We start from the raw sequence: 20,000 nt of genomic DNA, 5'->3' as shown, positions 1-20,000 counted from the left end.
TGACCCCTCAGTCCTAACCACCCTGTGACCCCCCAGTCTTAAAGGAAGGGGACCTAGAAGGACACACCCTGTATGTTCCCAGTGAATGACGACAGTGTGGGTCTGTGGTAGGAAGCCCGGGGGGGGGGGGGGGGGGGTACTGGGCCCGGTAGTCCTGGGTCAGGTCCGGCACTGCCCTGCCCTAGGCGTGGTGCAGAGAGAGAGAGAGAGAGAGAGAGAGAAGGCCCCTTTGTCTCCGACTGGCACTGGGGGATTGGGACGGAGGTGTTATTCGGGCCAGTGTAACCCGACTCCCTCTCCAGCTGGGGAGAGTGAAGCCCTGACCGGCCAGGGGGAGTCAGAGCTGGGCTGGGGAGCCAGGGGGGGTCAGAGCTGGGCTGGGGAGCCAGGGGGGGTCAGAGCTGGGCTGGGGAGCCAGGGGGGGTCAGAGCTGGGCTGGGGAGCCAGGGGGGGTCAGAGCTGGGCTGGGGAGCCAGGGGAAAGCTGAGGTTTGGGACTTTGGACTTGGGCTGCTGGCTGGATGAGCTAGAGGTGGGGGGGGGGGGGCTGGGACTGGGGAAGCAACAATTTCCCCGCAGGGATCAATAAAGTATACTGAACCTATCTATCTACTCTATCTACACTATCTATTCTATCTACTCTATCTATTCTATCTACTCTATCTATTCTATCTACTCTATCTACTCTGACCCAGCCAGGAAGGCTTTGAGGGAGGGAGTGGGAGGAGAGCGAGGTCTGGAGGAATGACCACGGAGGTCTGTAATTTTGCACCCCCCAGGGGCATGTGTGTGTTTATGTGCAGAGTGTGTGTGTGGGGGAGGCTTTATTTGCAGTGTGTGTGTGTGTGTGTGTGTGTGTGTGCTCTAAACGTAGATCAGAGAGGAAGACAATTTGGGGGGAGGGTGGCAGTGGGATTGATGACGCAACACCATCCTCTGTGAAGACTAAACCAGATGTGCAGGAGGAGACACAGGAAAGAATGACACACACACACACACGCGCACACACACACACGCGCACACACACACACACACACACACACACGCGCACACACACACACACACACACGCGCACACACAGGCTCAACGGTCATCTCCCTCATGTGTGTGTATGGGTTGCATTTGAGTGTGTACCGTACCCTGGACTCTGTGTGTACTGACTCACTGATAGGGAGGCACTGTACACACACACACACACACATGCGCGTGCACACACATACACACAGGAGCAACACACAGCAGAGAAGCCTCAGGACCAGATAACGTTCTCCGGTCGAGCCCTGAAGACTGACGGCTCAGACAGAGGCCAGAACAAAGAGTCCCTCAGGAACAGATTAGCGACGCCAAACAATAACGATGAACACTGTTGTAGTCGGCTCACGAGAGGCCCAATCAGGCCTGAAGAGACTGACTCCAGGATCGGAACACAACCACTATCTGGGACTTATCAGGGGCTGATTCGTGGAGTCGAGCCCAACTCTGGGGCTCTGGAGTCTGGCTTAGGTTTGGGGTGTTGGGGGGGGGGGGTCTTTGAGCTCTTGGGGGGGGGGCTATAGGAGGGTTAAGCTCGTTAGGAGAGCACACAGGAAGGAACAAACAAGCGTGAGTTTGTTTTAGCAACGGGAAACGGCCCATCCGATTGGCCAGGTTCGGGCCACACCTCCCCCTCCTTCCGTCTGCGTCCTCGAGATCTCCGGCGCTCCATGACCCAGTTCCCTGCGCTGAGCCGGGTCGGGTCAGGAGGGGGGGGTCAGGACGACCGGTCAGGCGCCCTCGATGGATTAGAGAGAGGGGGGGGGGCTTAGGGGTAAAGTGCAGGATGTTAAAACCGTAGGCGCAATGTTTAACCAGCGATCGCTCAGTGAAAACAATTCTGCTACCGTGTGCTACCGAGTCTCAAATCAAGCGAAACACTATTCTGGTGAAGTATACTACTTTTAACCGCACTAGGGCCCTTAAATGAAACACTTTTCTGGTGTAGTATACTACTTTTAACCGCACTAGGGCCCTTAAATGAAACACTTTTCTGGCGTAGTATACTACTTTTAACCGCACTAGGGCCCTTAAATGAAACACTTTTCTGGTGTAGTATACTACTTTTAACCGCACTAGAGCCCTCAAATGAAACACTATTATGGTGCAGTATACTACTTAGGAGAATGCTTGTTTTTGACAACCTGGACCTTATTTACGGCATATTATAAGATGTTTGACTCACCGAGATAACTTTGGTGTAATTTCTAAAGACGTTTCTAAAGATCATATTACAGAGGCATGTGAAAACCCACAACAAGCCCTCGCTCTATGCAAGCAAAACTAGCGATTCATAAAGACAGATTGATGAAAACAACCGTTTCGCGGCAGAAAATAGATTTTTTAGAAGCTGCATTCTCGTCGCCCCGTCCGCCGCCATTACATGGATATACTGGCTCGTGCTGGATTTTAAATTTCTTCTACAGGCCTCCGAATTACACCAAAGTTATCTCGGTGAGTCAAACGTCTTATAATATGCCGTAAATAAGGTCCAGGTTGTCAAAAACGAGCATTCTCCTTTAAGCGCACTAGAGCCCTCAAATGAAACACTATTATGGTGCAGTATACTACTTTTAAGCGCACTAGAGCCCTTTCAGACGAAATAAACAGGTGACAGAAAAACATACAAATATTTGTGATGTGTTGTGAAGATCAAAGCGCCGGGTGACCACTGAGCTCACGGATGTGGGAACATATCGAGGGTCAAAGTTCAGACTGCGAGTCGTGGCTGTATTATCTCCTACAGGCAGCGGTATCTCAGAGAGCGAGAGAGAGAGGCAGGAAGAAGGGAGGGAGGGAGAGAGAGAGAGAGTTACTATAGGGGGAGAGAGAGAGAGAAAGTAAGAGACAGGCACAGTGCACAGCACAGTGATTGAGCTGGCAGAGACAGAGAGCAAGAAAAATAAAGAGAAGAAACAGACAGAGAGAGAGCGAGAGAGAGGGAGAGAGAGAGAGAGAGAGAGAGAGAGAGAGAGGGAAAGAGTTGAGAGACTGGGAGATAACTGGTGGAAAAAATCTCTCCACAATTCTTCCTGTGTGTCATCTCTTCCTACTGAACCCTGCTACCTCCAAACCACCAACTCACTATTTCCAGTCCTGCTCTGGCACACTGACCTCTCCACGGTCTCCTTCACTCAGACCAGACACTACGTAGGGTTGTTCAGGCATTCTCTCTCTCTCTCATCTGTCCTAGTCTCCTTCTTCCTCCCCTCCCTCCCCTCCTCCCTCTCTCTCTTGCTCACTCTCTCTCTCTATTTGGATAAAGTGAGTCAATCCGTCTCTTCAGTGGAGATTTCCAATAAAGGGCTTATAAGGCTGGCGTTACATAAAGCAACCCCAATACCCCAACTTCAGTTGCTTCTTGGTTGTGTCACGTAACAGCTCCAGCAAATGATAAGCATCTGCAACTTAGCCGCATCCAGTTGTCAATCTCTAAATAACTAGTTGCAAGTGACAGACAATCAAAATGCAGATATTTATCACATTCCCCCCCAAAATGTAATGATCAGCTGGTTACCATGGCGATGGTCACCGACTTGAGCCCCCAGTCTGTCAACACTGCCGGAGATCACATTAAAATATCCTAAATATCATGGCTACATCCGTAAACAGAGAAATATAACTTTTCATGACATAATAAATTATGTTCAAATAAGATATTATTCCATTTTCATGTGACAGTTAGCTATATTTGGAGCAGGTGATTTGTGGTTGACACAACTTCAATTGCAACTGAGCCGCTTCGTGTAACTGTCAAGTTGCATGGAAAGATGTCACTTGCAACTTCCAACTGCTACTAAAGTTGCATGAAAGGGACTTGGTGTAACCCCAGCCTAAGGGCCGCCGGCCCAGTTCCTGAAACTTGAACCTGTTTGAACGTGTGGATGTTTAACTTGCATTAGTTGACAGCTACTCAGGATACTACTGTAAACTGCCTGCAAAATGGAGAGAGAGAGAGAGAGCGAGGGGGAGAGAGAGAGAGAGAGAGAGAGAGAGAGAGAGAGAAAGGCAGAGAGAGAGAGATGGTGGTTTAAGGAGTCTGGCATTTTGGACAGGAGCAGACATGTTCCCCTGCTCGGGTCCCGACTCCCTACCCTGCCTCCAAGGAGGAGGTGAAGAAAGATAAGGGAGGAGGGGGGAACGATGGAGGGAGGGAGTAACGATGGAGGAGAAGAGAGAGCGGAGGGGTGGACTGAGGTAAAGGACAGGAAGGGAGGGAGAAGAGGAGGAGGGAGGGTGAGGGGTTAACTAGGGAGCTGACAGGGAGGATGAAGGGAGGACGCCAATTTAGAGAGGGGGATTCTGGGAGTTTACATGTCAGTAACAGGCCAGGAAACGAGCCCCAACAACTCGCCTATTAAACACAGAGCACTAACGAGGAGGAGCTGACGCAGGCAGGAGCGAACTCACTGAGAGGCCTATGAAAGGCTCTTTGAAGCATATGGGAGTACAGGGCGGACTTACTGAAGAGGAGGAATGCGAGGAGAGAAAGTTTGTTCCATAACGGACTGTTTGTACTCTGCCTAGCGTGCTACACTCAGGGTTGGGATTCTACAGAACTACTTGAGGGAGAAATGTAGCCAACACCCTATTCACTAAACAAATACACACACACACACAAGCATACAGTACACACACACACACGCATATATATACACACAAATATATATAGACACACACATAGCCAGTTAACAATTAACCAGGGGAAAAAAGAGTGAAGGAGAGAGAGAAGAGAGAGGAGAGAGAGAGAAGAGAGAGAAGGAGTCAGGGTAAATTTAGCTGTGCTCCAGAGTGTGGAGGCTCCTGTGGGTTTGCAGTAATGACCCGCACACAGATTACTACCTTCAGTGAATCTGACTTGAGGGGAAACAAAAGTCTAATTTCACAGGAATAGACTGAAAAGGGGCCATTTATGATGATGTAACAGGAAATTCCATTCAGAAATAGTGTCGTTTTTCAGTCCAACTTCTTCCTGCTGTTTTCCTGCTCATGGAAGAAGGGTTTTGAGAATCCGCCAGTGACACAGCGTATCTTAGAACCAGAACATCCAGCCGGTTGACTGACATTAATATTTATTTCACCGCATACCTGAGAGGATAACCTCGATATTTCCATACGCAGAAGACGGCTGGAGCACATGCTGATACATGAAACACACACATATACTGTACACACACACACATGCAAACACACACCCACACATTATAAGATCCAACTCGTTCCTTCACCACAAAATGAGTGTGTGAAAGAGTGAACTCCTAGTACAGCTCTGAGACACGCTGACTGACCCAGATGGAGCAGAATGGAAGGATTCAACCATGAATGAGAACATTCAGCAGACATCTTGAAAACGACTTCAGCAGGGCTGTGAGTGAATGTGAGCTTGTGTATGCGAGTGTGTGTGTGATAAGTGTGTGTTGCACTACGCATGTGTAAATCAGATGACCGTAGCTCCCAGCAGACACTCACGTTAGGCACAGACAGGCTTTTCAGTAAGGAGAGAGAGAGAGAGAGAGAGAGAGAGAGAGAGAGAGAGAGACAGAGAGGAGAGCAGGTCTATTTGAGGGGCCACACAGAAGCAGGCTGCCCTGCCCCAGTGGAGAACAGGACCTGCTGTGTACACACACATACACCATACAGCAGGAGAAACCCAGCATTGTCTGAGTCTGTGTGTGCGTGTGTGTGTATGCGTGCGTGTGTGTGTGTGAGCCCTGACCCACGCTGAGGCACAGTAACCAGCTCTCTTTTAAAGCCAGGCAAATAGCTACCATCTAGCATGTCAATATCTCCATTCCTGATATTCAGCATTCCCATCGAGACGATATGACATCGCAGGAGTAATGTTGACGCTGGGATGGGTGTCACAATCAAACCAGCATGTCAAGGTGATTCTGCTCTGGCTGTCCCCGCTCCTATCAGTCAAACTGGCATGTCTATACAGCCTCGACAAAGCTGTGAAACAGGAAATTACATAATCAAAAAAGTACAATCTAGGCATATAGCATCAAGTTTCTCTCCAAAGGTACAGAATGCACAGAGCACAGATGGAAGGATTGTTTCACTTCTCTGTACCCCCCTCCTGCTGACCTCAAAATATGGTCAGAGCAAACACACCGTGTCGAGGCTGGGGCTGTCTGGTGGCCATTTTTTTGGGCACACAGAGAGGGCTCCTGTAGGCTAACTATGTGTGTGTGTGTGTGTGCGCACCGGAGGGGGGTGGGGGGGGGGGTGAAGATTGATGACCCTGACACATCCTGTCGTCAACACAGTGCTAACTGGGAGCCGTTCCCAGACCCCCTGCCCCCGTGCCCCACGGGATCCTGGGTAGCGAGATGGCTGAGAGTGTGGAATCCATAGTGAAAGTCGATGTAAATGAGTGTTTCACACCACGGCTCGGTCCATCTTCTTTCGGAGACCCTTCCCTCCGAGCACCTCCTGTAGTAGTTATGCTTTTGGCCCTGGGGCTCCAGGATCTTTGTGCTGCAGCGGATCCGTTACTAGGCAGAGCAAAGCTGCTGTGAAACGGTAGACTGTTGAATTTCCTCATCAATGCCACATATAATTAGCCCAGTGAGACCATCCTGATCTAGCAAGCTCACATTTAGTTTCACTCCGAGCTTGCGAGATCAGGATGCTCTCACAAGGCTAACATATTATACCATTGCTTGGTTGGATACTGAATTAGATGGCACAGATGCCCATTGGGGCATTATAAACCTTGGCTGTGGAAGTTAAAGACATGTTATTACTTACACTTGCTTCATTAAAGATTACATATTGTCTATTCTTGCTTTTAAATAAAGTATATTGCTTTAGCCTGTGGTTGTGTAGCAGTCAGGGGTGAGATATGTCTGTGCCCCAGCTATCTCTCTCCTGCCCTTGGCAAAGGTGCTGTGGCCTGTATGAAGACTTCTTGTCGTTGTTTTGTCTTCAGGAAGCTCGTCTCCTGACTTGTTGATCCCTTTTGTACTAATCATGAATCAGCACGTCTGTTTCTGTCTAATTGTATATGTACAGTATCTGTCTGGGACTGTCCTGGTCAGAGAGAAACGTTGCCACAGGTATCACTGTACTCTTTCTCTCTCCATGCACGTACAATAAATATATTAGAGAGACCTTTTACGGATACAAAGTTCACTTTAGTGTTTATTGATTCATTTCTTCAATGATCAAAAGATTGGATAATGAATTTCTTCCACACACACACACAGGCATTTAAAAGATAATCTCTTACAACACACTGTTTGGCAATACTACCACCACGCCGACCGCATGTAAATACCCTTTAATAGAGGCCGCAATAAAAACACTTGTCACACCCTTAACTTTGACACAAACATTGACTCACGCTCAGGGGCGGAGATTCACTTTTATTCCCATGTTTTTGTTTTTTTTCACCTCAAAGGGGCCCCTAGCCTGTCTGTCAATCAAAAATATGTTTCTAATAATATATTCATTAAAATAGCCTATTGAATTTATCTTAATTTGTACCAACTGAAACATATAGCTGTGGTATACTGGAGCTATATGCACGTATTTCTACATAAGACGATTTTCCACAAAAGACGTGTTCCTTAACACTAGAACCGCCGCGGCTCACTATATCGGCCAGTAGCCGTTCAATGGACGTAGCATAAGAACGCATCGTTTTTTACGGTATATGGTCTTAGGATTGTACTGTACAACTCAAGGCTTAAAGGTATAATATGTAATATGTGGATTAAAATAAACATTAAAAAAATAAAAAAGAATACATCCATAGGGCTTTGTGAAGGCTGCAGAGTAAAAGTATTGCTTTTCCATTAAAAAAAAAATTTTTGTCTGAAATTATTACATTATGAAATGTTGACGGCCCGACAATGTTGATATCATACCAGCCAATAGTATTACAGCGTTGGTACTGCGCGCTGGGTTGCCAGGTACTATTATATAGTAGCTTCACCACTGTGAGATTAGCAGTAGCCAGCTAACGTTATACTTCCATGAATTAGCAGCATTATAGATGTTGGTTAGTGTGTGTGCGACTATAAAACGGCAGCTTTTACGTCCACTTCCGCTCACTCTTTTCAGCCAAACGTTTGTTAAAATGGCTGAGTTTCGTCGTCCTGCTTCTCCGCCTGAGCCCCGGCGAACCGTGCGATATGAGCTGAGTGAAAAGCTCAGTGACCGAAGAAGGAGCAAAAGTCGGATAGATATCGGGCCAGCCTTTGCTCGTTGGATGAAGTTTATGGAGTTTCATAGAGTTTCATGGGATAAAGTCGTATGGTGACATGGCTACTTTTCTACTAGACCGGTAAGCTAGCTAACTAGCTATCGTTATCCTTCTTGGAATCTGCATAGCCAGACCTAACGTTATCTCCACACTACAGCATCTAACGTAACTTATTACATGGCACTCTGAAATGCTTGATTGTGATTACTGATTAGTGTAAAGTTATGTTCCTCTCGGAGTGAAAATCTTATCACAGTATGACTGAAACAGTGCATTCTCTGGCATTTTGGCAACCAATACGTTGTTTTGTTGCAGTTCTTATCTTTAGACACTAGATGGGGGAAATAATCCACATATTACATATTATACCTTTAATGTTGTAATTTCATACTACTCACGAAATGACTATATGGCAATAAAATAACATATGTTATTTTCGCACTTTAGCAAGAATATAGCCTACACTTCACAAAAGGAAAAAAATAAATGAAACGACTACAAGAACAGCATTTTGGCCAAGGATCTAAATAAAACAGTAGCCTACTATACAGATGCAGCATAGAACATAGATACATAATAATTATCTAATTAATAATTATCGAAGTTAATATATGAGAACGCATCGCTTTTTACGGTAGGCTAGGCCTATACGTCTTGTGATTACAGATGCAGCATAGAAATTCAATGTTTAATAATTATCGAATGAAATTAATATTTATCTAATTATCTAGTTGATGTATGAATAAAACTATAAGCTGTTTTATTGGCTATGGGCTACTAGTTCTAGGCTATACACGAGATGATGCGCTCTGCTCTTACGCGCGGTTGAGGCGGCAGCTTCGCACATATATCCTCTGCACCTGCCACAGACAGCTTTGGTGCACTTCGTGCATTGGTAGACAGTTCTGTTCTTGCTGCAGCTTGTCTTCACCGTGCAGGTATTTTTTGGGGGGTGTTCTTCTGTGGACATTGCAAGGGGCGCCGCCGGTGGCTGTTTGGACGCCATCCACTCGGCACGCAGCTCCTCAGCCAACTGGAGGATGAAGTCGCGTCTGGGGAGGCTCTGTAGACCATGCGTCTCTCCACCAGTCCCCAGCGAGTCCAAGCTCCCTCAATGAATAATACTTATTTATAATAGCGCGAAATATAGGTGCATATATGTGCATATAATAGGCTATACATAGCCCGAAACTGCGCATTCCCTATAGCCGTTCATTGAATGGCTAGCGGCCAATATAGGTATAAATTAAAAAACATACACAATATTTTTTTTATTTGAATGATCTTGAATATAGTTAACAATAGGGGGTGCAACAGAACACCATTTTAGGAAAAGTCATTGACTGGCGGACTTCAATGTTTTATGGGCTTCAACTCAACCCGCCCGTTTTTTTTCCCACCGCAATATATCCTCTAGGGGGCCCGTGAGTTCGCAGAACACGCACCCTATGCAAATTACGCTACTGCTCACGCTTGAGTCTTATCATACTGATAGTGTGGGGGGTGTGACTGTGTTTAGCATAAACTATACAGTCATAAAGAGCAAACATTTGAATTCCACACACCATGACTGATAGTCAGTCATATCTCGTCATGGTTAACAATGCTGAGCAGGCTCTTTCTGGGGAATGGCATTTGAATGAAAGACACATGGAATGCCGGCACTTTGAAAGCAACTTCTATTAAAACCTGAAAGACGGGGTCCCAAAGCCAGGCTTGAGCACAGGAGTGGCTACAGATTGGAGAAGCAGACACATGGGCTGAGAGAATAAACACGTGTGCACACAAACAAACAAACACACACGCACGCACACACACACACACACACACACTTAGGGCTGGGTATCGAGTCGAATTTCACGAATCGATTCGATTCCGATTCACAAGGTTCAGAATCGATTATCACAATTCGATATCGATTTTTTTTTAGATTTTTTTTTTAGCTGTAACCTTAATTACATGACTGCCAAGTTATGCAACACATCAATAGGCTGGGTATCGATACTGATTTCCAAAAATGAATGAATGAATGAATGAATGAATAATTGAACTATTCATACCTTAATCTATTCATTCATTCATTAAATAAAAGATCGATTTTGGGATTCATGAATCGATTCTGAATCATTTGATTCAGAATCGATGAATCGATTTTTTTAATCCAGCCCTACACACTTGTTTATCTACTTGTGGGGACCGCTAAACTCAACCCTAGCCCCAAACCCTAACCCATTACCATTTCAAACTCACGCTAACCCCCAACCTTAAACCTAACCATAACCCCCCCACCCCCCAAAAAGGTCTAAACCTAACCCTAAACATAACCTTTGACTCCTAAACCTAACCATAATTGTAACCCAAACCTAACCTTTGACCCTAAAATTAAGGTTATGAGGACCTTCCAAAAGGCCTCACAAGTCAATTTTCTTATTTAACTATACTTGTGGGGAGGTATACACACACACAAGTATAGCTAAACATGTACACACACACGCACACACACACACACAAACATGTATACAAGCACACACAGACCTCCTTCAGTACAGGAGCTGTGCTGCAGCTGAGAACAGTTTGCATTGTTGTGAGGAATGCCTTGTCAACAAACCCTGGGGAGCGAAAGCGAGAGAGAGAGTGTGTGTGTGAAAGAGAGAGAGAGAGTGTGTGTGTGAGAGAGAGAGAGAGAGAGAGAGAGAGTGGGGTGTATGGGGGTAGTAGGGTGGGATAGGCCTCAAACCCAAGGAATGGGGGGGGGGGGGGAGTACTTGAACAAAGACACTACTCTGTTCTCATGCCATCTGAGAATATCAACCTTTCCTTCACACAAACACACACACACCACACACACACACGTACAGTTTGGCTGCCCCTCACACACATTATGCCCAGAATTCCTTGCACACACTGCCTTCAGTATATTATCCACACGGGTAGTCCAAAACGGAGACGCAGACGTTCATATAAAGCATGCATTGATGTGGATAAGTGAGCACTACAGTGTGGACCTTTAAGCTACACGAGGATTCGATTCACAGCGAGTCCTGCTCGTAGCCTAGTTCTGCAAAGGGAGAATGTCAGTGTGTGTGTGCGTGTCTCAGTACTCAGTCTGACTCCCATCCTGCAAACCAGCTGGATTCCCCCTATGAACCCATTCCTCCCTCCCATTAGCACACACGCACACGCACACACACAGAATCCTGAGGCCCAAAGCTCCCTATAGAAGTCGAATGGAACACATACCTGCAGTTACATAACTTTTGAGTACGACCCTGAAAGCAGAAGCCTGGTATTGCAAAATGGTCCCTTTGGGAAGTTTCATGTGAATTATTTCTATCAGTTTACTTATGTGCTATTATTGCCAGCTTGCTAGTTTACATAGGCCTAATAAGGGATTGTTTCAAAATATTTTAACATTACTGGTGCAACTGCTATCAAACTTTTTGAAAGCAATGCAAAGTTTTCGTCTTTGAATCTGGGGCAGGGAGTTTAACTGGGATCTTCATCATCTCTGTGCAAACCGCCCCCCCAAACGATTATCTTATCAACGCATCGATTATCTGATTATCAACCTGTGGCAACAGAGTGGGATTATAATGAAAGCATGCGGTCATGTGTAGCCTACTGGGCTGATTGATTGATTGATTTGGCATCACTTACGGTGCTGTAAACATTATCGCTCTCCACAGCTTCAGACAGCTCGCTCAGATTCCGATCCCAGTGTAGAAATGACTCACTACTGTCCAATATTTCCATCCTTCTCGACCTTATGCGCTCGGACTCGCGATGCCTGCTAGACGTTATACTCCCTTTGGTCCTTCGCTGTTGCAGTTTAGAGACGGGATTAATAATTCCTTTCAAACGTTAGCAGTGGTGTCACGAAAAAACGTCAAAGGATTTCTTATCCTTTCATGCGAAGTTATGACAACTTTATGTGAGAGCGACGCAGTTGCTTTTTCTGTTACGACGCCTTATGACTCCCAATGCCGACGGTCAAAGCGCTTTAGTCCAGATGACAATGTGCTTGCGTTAGTATGCAGACTTAACTCTCTACACTACTCCTCTGTGCCTTGTTTATTTCCTTGGTGCTGAGTTCAATGTACTTTTCTCCCGTACCCAGATGCTGTTTGCTCTCACGACTAGACAGGCTGGAATTTAGGGGCGTGGAAAGGGGTGGGGGAAGCGACATAAACCAATTTAGACAGTCATCGCGATAGACCTTTTAAATATTCAACGGTTGCCTTTAGTCTGTTGGCTAAAGGCAGCGTATAGATTTGCTCTAACGCGTATTGTAGGCAACACGTAAACAAATTAGTTTAATCAACACAGATGCTGCGGGTGAATCAACAAGTTCCACACAGTAATACCCGCCCCTGATCATCTAGGAAGAGCCAATCAAGTCAATTCATCCACTGACGGCAAACACGGCCAATGGGAAGCCTACGAGCCAGACAGCTTTAGACTGACAAGTACAGGAGCCAATGAATGTAGACTTGCGCACTTTGTCTAACAAATGGGACGAAGACAAGAATACCTAACCCGAACTACCGCCTCCGCAAAACTGAACTTCAACCAATGAAAGTATTCCTAATAATTACAGGCCAGGAAAACTTTCGGCTAAAATACATTTCCTTCCCAGCAGCTCCCAGATGTTGAGACGTTTTGAAAAATGCAGCTACTGGTCCCATCCAACATAAAACCGACACCCTTAAATTCTATGGCATATCCTCCTCTGAAATGTGTTGATATTTAACATACAAAGAGATAAACAAGTTCTAGAAAAAACGTTATAATATCAACATGATGTGCACAAGAAAAGTAAACATTATGAGTAGGTTATAGCATTGCTAAGCCAATGGACGGGTGATTATACCCACATAACACATGAATGCAAATGACCTGCCTGCAGATGGCAGAAACACAACCGTTGATGAAAAATGAAAGTAATACTGCGACCCAAAAAAAGGTACAATATGATTTAGAAATAGAACAGAGAAACATACTGAGAAACCCCACGAGTGTGGGAGAGGGAGGGGCATAGACAAAGCAGGTCAGGATGCAGAGCATAACTTTTGACAATCAAATGAAAATGGCACTTAAGCAAACAGAGTTTGGGGGGTTCATTATGTGTCCAAAATAAAAAGGCACTGGGGGGCTGGGGCGAGCTTCTCTTATTATCTCACAAAGTCTCTTGGTTCTCATCTGTAATCCAGTTATTAACAGAGAGCAACACTGCCACCTTGTGTAAGATGAGGACATCACAGCCCCATCAGTAAAACTCAAAGAACTCTATAGAGTATCCAAAAGAGAGCATAGACACTAGATTATTAATAGACTATTAATAACATATATTGAGCATAACAGAACTGTGAGAGAATGGAGCACATGTGGACACGTTTCTTATGCATATGCAGAGATGCACTTCTGTAGGTGACCTTTTGTCATCGGTAGGAGGGGGTCATTCTGACAGTGTCACACTGTATTCTGTCCCCTTTGAGTGGACATGCCGCTCCTGAGTCCATAAGAGTATCTAACAGACTAAGAGTAGTCATACAAAAACATCTTCTGACTTCCTAACAGCGGAGAAGAACTTCCTTCAGAATTTGTCACGAACGTTGTCACTCAAGAAGATAATGTTGTCTGAGGAGAGAGCACAAAATATTTGTTTAGGCGTCATAAAAACAAAATGTGGTGGACCTGTCACCCAAACCTTCTAAAAGAGTTGTGGTTTGTGTGTATGTCAAAAGTTGTGTGTGTGTGTGTGTGTGTGTGTGAGTGCGTGTGTGTGTTAGGGCTGGCCCCAAACGTTCAAAGGTTCGTTCGTTGTATTGACAATTGAATCTCAATTCAGACATTGGAAGTTTGAAATGTTAAAAACCTGAAATTGTCAGGCCTAGCCCTGACTGGCACCCCAGTGCCAACACCGCCATGTTTGCTCCTGCATAATCAACAGCATTCACACGCCGACTCAATCATCCGTTCCCCTTCACCTGTTCAGAAATACCCAATGATGCGTCGTCCAGCCCTGCCAACCCGTTCGCAATGGCGCGATGATCAAAACCAAGGAAGTGGTTAGTCCGTCCCATCGTTTGGAAGTGATAGCAAGATTCGCCAGTATGTGGGAAACATTTCGGAGTATTCGTTTGGGAATTGAGGATTACCGTGTGGACATTTTGTTGAAACGGAGATGACGAGCAACCTTAGGCGATTTTACCCTCTGAGAGTAGGGGGGGCAACATTTTGACATGAGAAAAAAAAACAGTTCTGCCGTCCCGTCCCATCTATTTACAAAGAATGCCAGTTGTGAACAGTATGCTAATAAGAAATCCGTATGACAATTCAATATGCTTCATCTAGACACCACGAGCATGTCAATATGACTTTATGACCGAGCACTAGGCCATACCCAACATCACAACATCAAACTGCAACTGCCTGCTGGTGCTAGCTTCCTCGCCGATGGTGATGTTGCCAGTGCTAGTGTGCTAGCTCTGATAGCCTCTGGAGCACTTCTGCATTCGATTGCACCTGCTGCGGTGTCATTTCGAGTGGTAGCTTCTTCATTAGCATTGCCAGTTTTATTTTTTTTATGAAGAAGGGGTCAATTGTTTTTATAGCTCTTTTCGCCATTGTGAGCAGGTTGGCTAGTTGTAGCTTGTTGAGCACTGAGCAGTACAGTCAGATCTCTTTTTTTTGCGGTAACAGATCAAATCGGAAATAGTTGAGGTCGACGGACGAGTTGTGCCATTGGTATATTATGAATTTTTTATTTATTTTTAAGATAGCCTAGTTTAAGTAATACACTTTTAAAATGAATGATGACCTAACACAAACTGGTACAAACCACAATTATGTATTTAATAATTGTGTTAATTAGTAAAAAAAAAAAAAAAAAAAAAAAAAAAAAAAGTTTTTATTTTATTTTATTTATTTAAGAATTTGAGCAGAGTTGGGCTGGCCAATCAGGGGGGCACTTGCCCAGACTGACTGCTGACTTATGAAGCGCATATTTTCCAAGGCTGGTGGATATATTGTCAGATGAGGTCTGTGTGAATGTTCATTATTAGGCTCGTTGTAATGTCCTCATTTCATTCTCGGGTTATTCAGACATAGCCTTCCTACATTAATGTTCAAAGCTTATTGTACTACTGTATATGCACATTTTCGACCTGTGAGATATTTTGCCAGAGCACTTGTCTGACATGACTGACTGTGTTTGATTCTATCGTGTTGAGCTTGATTATCTACCCAATGTCATCCCCCATTGGATGAACTGCAATTTTTAAATTTTTAGAACAAACGGTTTGAGCTTTGTTCGCGAACATCAACAAATGTTCGAATCCTAAAAAATGACATTTGGGCCAGCCCTGATGTGTGTGTGTGTGTGTGTGTGTGTGTGTGTGTGTGTGCCCTCTCTCACCTGCGATGATGGTGGTGGCCTGGCGCCGGACGTCGTTCTTGTCTACATACTCGCCATAATCCAGCTTCCCCTCCACCAGCACTCTGGACCTGTCACAGGGGGACAGGTGCGTCTCACACCTCCGCACACACTCCCTCACTCCTCTCCCTACCCAACACTCCCTCACTCCTCTCCCTACCCAACACTCCCTCACTCCTCTCCATACTCAACACTCCCTCACTCCTCTCCATACTCAACACTCCCTCACTCCTCTCCCTACCCAACACTCCCTCACTCCTCTCCATACTCAACACTCCCTCACTCCTCTCCATACCCAACACTCCCTCACTCCTCTCCATACCCAACACTCCCTCACTCCTCTCCATACTCAACACTCCCTCACTCCTCTCCATACTCAACACTCCCTCACTCCTCTCCATACCCAACACTCCCTCACTCCTCTCCATACTCAACACTCCCTCACTCCTCTCCATACTCAACACTCCCTCACTCCTCTCCATACTCAACACTCCCTCACTCCTCTCCATACTCAACACTCCCTCACTCCTCTCCCTACCCAACACTCCCTCACTCCTCTCTCTACCCAACACTCTCACTCCTCTCCATACTCAACACTCCCTCACTCCTCTCTCTACCCAACACTCCCTCACTCCTCCAAACCCAACACTCCCTCACTCCTCTCCATACTCAACACTCCCTCACTCCTCTCCATACTCAACACTCCCTTACTCCTCTCCCTACCCAACACTCCCTCACTCCTCTCCATACTCAACACTCCCTCACTCCTCTCCATACTCAACACTCCCTTACTCCTCTCCATACTCAACACTCCCTCACTCCTCTCTCTACCCAACACTCCCTCACTCCTCCAAACCCAACACTCCCTCACTCCTCTCCATACTCAACACTCCCTCACTCCTCTCCATACTCAACACTCCCTCACTCCTCTCCATACTCAACACTCCCTCACTCCTCTCCATACCCAACACTCCCTCACTCCTCTCCCTACTCAACACTCCCTCACTCCTCTCCATACCCAACACCCCACTGTTCCTATTCTGGCTTTCATTCAGATCCTCCCTATTTGTGGAGACTATACCCTATGAGACTGTACCCGTCTTTACCTGAAAACTTTCTTGTACATGATGCTCCCAACTATGAATCACTGAGAAGCAACAGCAGCCAATGAAGCAGTTGGCACCTATCAACTGTTGTAGCGACTTGGTACGCACACAATATCTTTGATAAATGGAATTTTAATCCTCAGAGCATCACATGCAGCCTATAATGTTATTGTTACTGGTCCCTGTTCATATATGCTATCAGAAATGTAGACTGCAGTAGTTAATTGCTTGGTCAAGAGTGGTTGTAGTTAACACCACTTTCATGCCTGGAATAAATGTGTGCATCACCGTTATAAGGAACACATAACAGTTATCATAATGTTCATGAAGTGCGTATGGCGCCTTAGTAAGTAATGCATCTTCAGACATTCGCAAAGTGAAGACCCTATGCAGTGACTACAAAGACGCTCAGACATTTAGCAGTTACATCACCCCGTGCTGATCAGGGTTGAGCCTGGTCAGTATGAGGGCCAGATGGTGGGTGATACTAACCCTTTCTTGACGTACTGGTAGGCCACGTCTCTGAGGCCAGGCTTGAACACTGACACGCGGTGCCACGTCGTCTTCTGACTGACATCTCCTGTAACGCAGCAGACCATCACTGATCATGAGACGCGCACACACACATGCGCACGCACGCACGCACACACACACACACACACTCAGGTCTTACCTGTGTGACCCATCTCTCCCTCGCCTGCTGAGCGCCACATCTCATTGGTTGCCATGGAGAAGATGGTGACAGGGTTGCGTCCCTCCGCCTGTCTCATGACCGGGTCTTGACCCACGCGGCCCAACAGCTGGACACGGTTCATGGCTGCCGAGGGGGAGACGCACACATGCATCATGCACAACAACAACAACAACACACACACCATGGTGGCACGAGAAGATGTCATCCATGGGTGAAAACCCAAGATTCCAGATTTATTTTATTTGTCACATGTAATGCACGATGCACAGTCGCAGTGAAATGTTGCTGCCAAGATTATGCTACAGATAAACTCTAATGCTCAATTTCCAAATTCCAACACAGATTACACAATAAGTACCCCAATTACTGTTTCTATACAGTATAAGATTAAGATAGGGTGGGATAGATAAAGGTCTGGGTGAATTATGTACATGCTATGTATGGACATGAGTTAATATGGGTGAAATATGTACATAATAAAGCTAATGCTATAATAAATAATCCAATAATCCTGGGGGGGGGGGGGGGTGACTAGCTTGTCTTATCCCAATGTTTATCCTTACCAATGCCAGCCTGACTCAACAGATATAGGTTTTGGTGATAAGCCTTGTCAGCTCAAATCTGTTGTCTGCCCAATCAGATGCAATACAGACTACGTGAAACAACAACTGCTCCGCCGAAGATGTTTGTGATTGGTTTAAAGAAATAACGTTTTCTTCCCCACCGATTTCCGAATGACAGCGAGTCCAGCCAGACTACACCACTACTAGCAGAGAATATACAACTCTGATGTTAGTTGTAGCCTACTTCAGCTGAAGTTATCCAAGTCACCATGGTCAATCGGGCAGCAGACCAAATACTGTATGATAGGTCATATACCCATGAAACACAGGCAGCCCAGCCTGGTACTCACATCTCTCCAGGATCAGACTGGTGTCGGTGCTCCTGTGTCTCACCAGCTGTCTCAGTACCTATGAAGAAACCAGAGTACAGACTTGAAATACAGTGAGGTGACACAGCAGCATAGCAACAGTGGAAACAGGCAGAGCTTGAATCATCAACTGTGTGTGTGTGGTGACATACCGGTTCAGATATCTAGCTAGTGTAAGCTTTCTAGCTGGTTACACTCACCCGTGCAGAGGCGCTTCTCAACATATCTGTGCTGGATTTGTTTTTGGAGCGAAGAAGAGATTTCTGTTGGAGACAGTGTGGTGTCGTTAGTGAAAGTGTTGGCAGATGAAAAGTTACATTCGTTCATTCGTTCATTCATTCCCTAGTAGCTACAGTAGCCAAGCCACATGCACACGCTCACTTAAACTGGTAACGTTAACTCAGCAGGTAATTTAATTGCTATGTTAGTCACTATGTTTAGCATCAAGTGTAACGTTCGCACGCTGAGTGTTACAAGATCCACACTTGCGCCGTTACATAGTAGCAAAGACGCTAATGATGTAACTAGGCTACAATCTCCCGCCATGCTACTGCAACGAGCTGAGAACTGTCTTATTTTAACATTAGCTATAATGAATAAGCATTTACAGCCTATTAAAAAACATCATTTCGTACATGTCCGTGTATGCTGCGCGATTTTACAAAATCAGAAGTTCGCATTAAACTTACGAGAATTACTTGACTTGGAATCTTGGAATGCACTTCAATAACCTCACGCTGCTTCCGGTCAGTGCGTCCGTCAGGAATATGGGTCCGCTTGCTCGGAACGAGCAACAGAGTTCCGATGCGGAAGTAGAACTAGTTAGCTGTGCAAATAATAATTTTCATTAAAGACTAATTTTACAAGACAAATACACATACATTTGTTATAGATAATATATTTATTTCAAGTACAACACTCGGCATTTAACACATTTAAGTTCCAGAAAACCTATATGACCTAGATCTTATAAATCTATATGATTTATAAGATCAAGAGTATAGAGGAAACTAGAAACCCAAACACATCCATGACCCAAACACACATCGATTTCTGTAAAGAGCATCCTGCCCATAGATCTATGATCCTGCCTACTGACATATAGGCAGATTTCATTGCCACATGGTATAGTAGCGCAATGACAAACATTTGAAATAATTTCCCATTATTACATTTACATTACAACATGTTCTTAAAGTGATTTGTGCAGTTACCTATTCATACAAATTACTGTAAAACAGAATTGGTCTTTCCATTCACAATTACACAACATGGTATACCTGAGAACAAGACAAGGCCTTGTGCAGAAGAGAGGAGAGGAACCAGGTCATCCCTCTCCTCTGGAATAAGACACAGACACATGTCATTCATATGTACCAACACACAAGGACACTTATATGGTCCATCAGACTAGATGTCACACACACACACACACACACACACACACACACGAACATACACAAACTGGTACAGATACTCTGCTGCGTACATATGGGCTTGTGATCCAAGTCAACATACTGTAGAGGTGTGTATAGTATGTATAAGAGTATGACGTGTGAGTGTATGTGTGTGTGTGTGTATGTGTGTGTG

General features: G+C 45.4%; 2 protein-coding genes across 2 annotated transcripts in view; both read right to left on the bottom strand.

Moving 5' to 3' along the window:
• creb3l2 (cAMP responsive element binding protein 3-like 2) overlaps positions 1-12,345 on the bottom strand; it is a 25,142-nt gene extending 12,797 nt beyond the window's left edge. Inside the window, exon 1 of the mRNA XM_084447510.1 lies at positions 11,902-12,345. Coding sequence (XP_084303636.1) covers positions 11,902-11,997 — 96 coding nt within the window. The 5' untranslated portion in view covers positions 11,998-12,345. The remainder of the gene's footprint in view (positions 1-11,901) is intronic.
• An 858-nt stretch (positions 12,346-13,203) lies between these two features.
• On the bottom strand, positions 13,204-19,157 carry ssbp1 (single-stranded DNA binding protein 1). Its single transcript, XM_084447639.1, has 7 exons — positions 19,100-19,157; positions 18,611-18,673; positions 18,393-18,450; positions 17,459-17,602; positions 17,278-17,365; positions 15,662-15,750; positions 13,204-13,881 (listed from the first exon to the last, which is right to left on the bottom strand). Exons 2-7 carry the CDS (start codon positions 18,632-18,634, stop codon positions 13,838-13,840), a joined length of 447 nt encoding a protein of 148 aa, XP_084303765.1. The 5' UTR covers positions 18,635-18,673; positions 19,100-19,157; the 3' UTR covers positions 13,204-13,837.
• Positions 19,158-20,000: the final 843 nt, after the last annotated feature.

This window comes from Borostomias antarcticus, assembly GCF_949987555.1.
Source record: "Borostomias antarcticus genome assembly, chromosome: 13".
Classification (NCBI taxonomy): Eukaryota; Metazoa; Chordata; class Actinopteri; order Stomiiformes; family Stomiidae; genus Borostomias; species Borostomias antarcticus.
Note: the sequence above shows the minus strand (reverse complement) of the source record. Positions and strands in the feature narration are given on the sequence as shown.

Excerpts from the sequence above, each read along its gene's own strand:
- ssbp1 (XM_084447639.1), bottom strand. The coding sequence starts at position 18,634 with ATGTTGAGAAGCGCCTCTGCACGG. Across the intron at positions 17,603-18,392 it reads CAGTCTGATCCTGGAGAGAT|CCATGAACCGTGTCCAGCTG; the intron begins GTGAGTACCAGG and ends CCCCCTCGGCAG. Across the intron at positions 13,882-15,661 it reads GGCCACCACCATCATCGCAG|ACAACATTATCTTCTTGAGT; the intron begins GTGAGAGAGGGC and ends CTCTCTCCTCAG.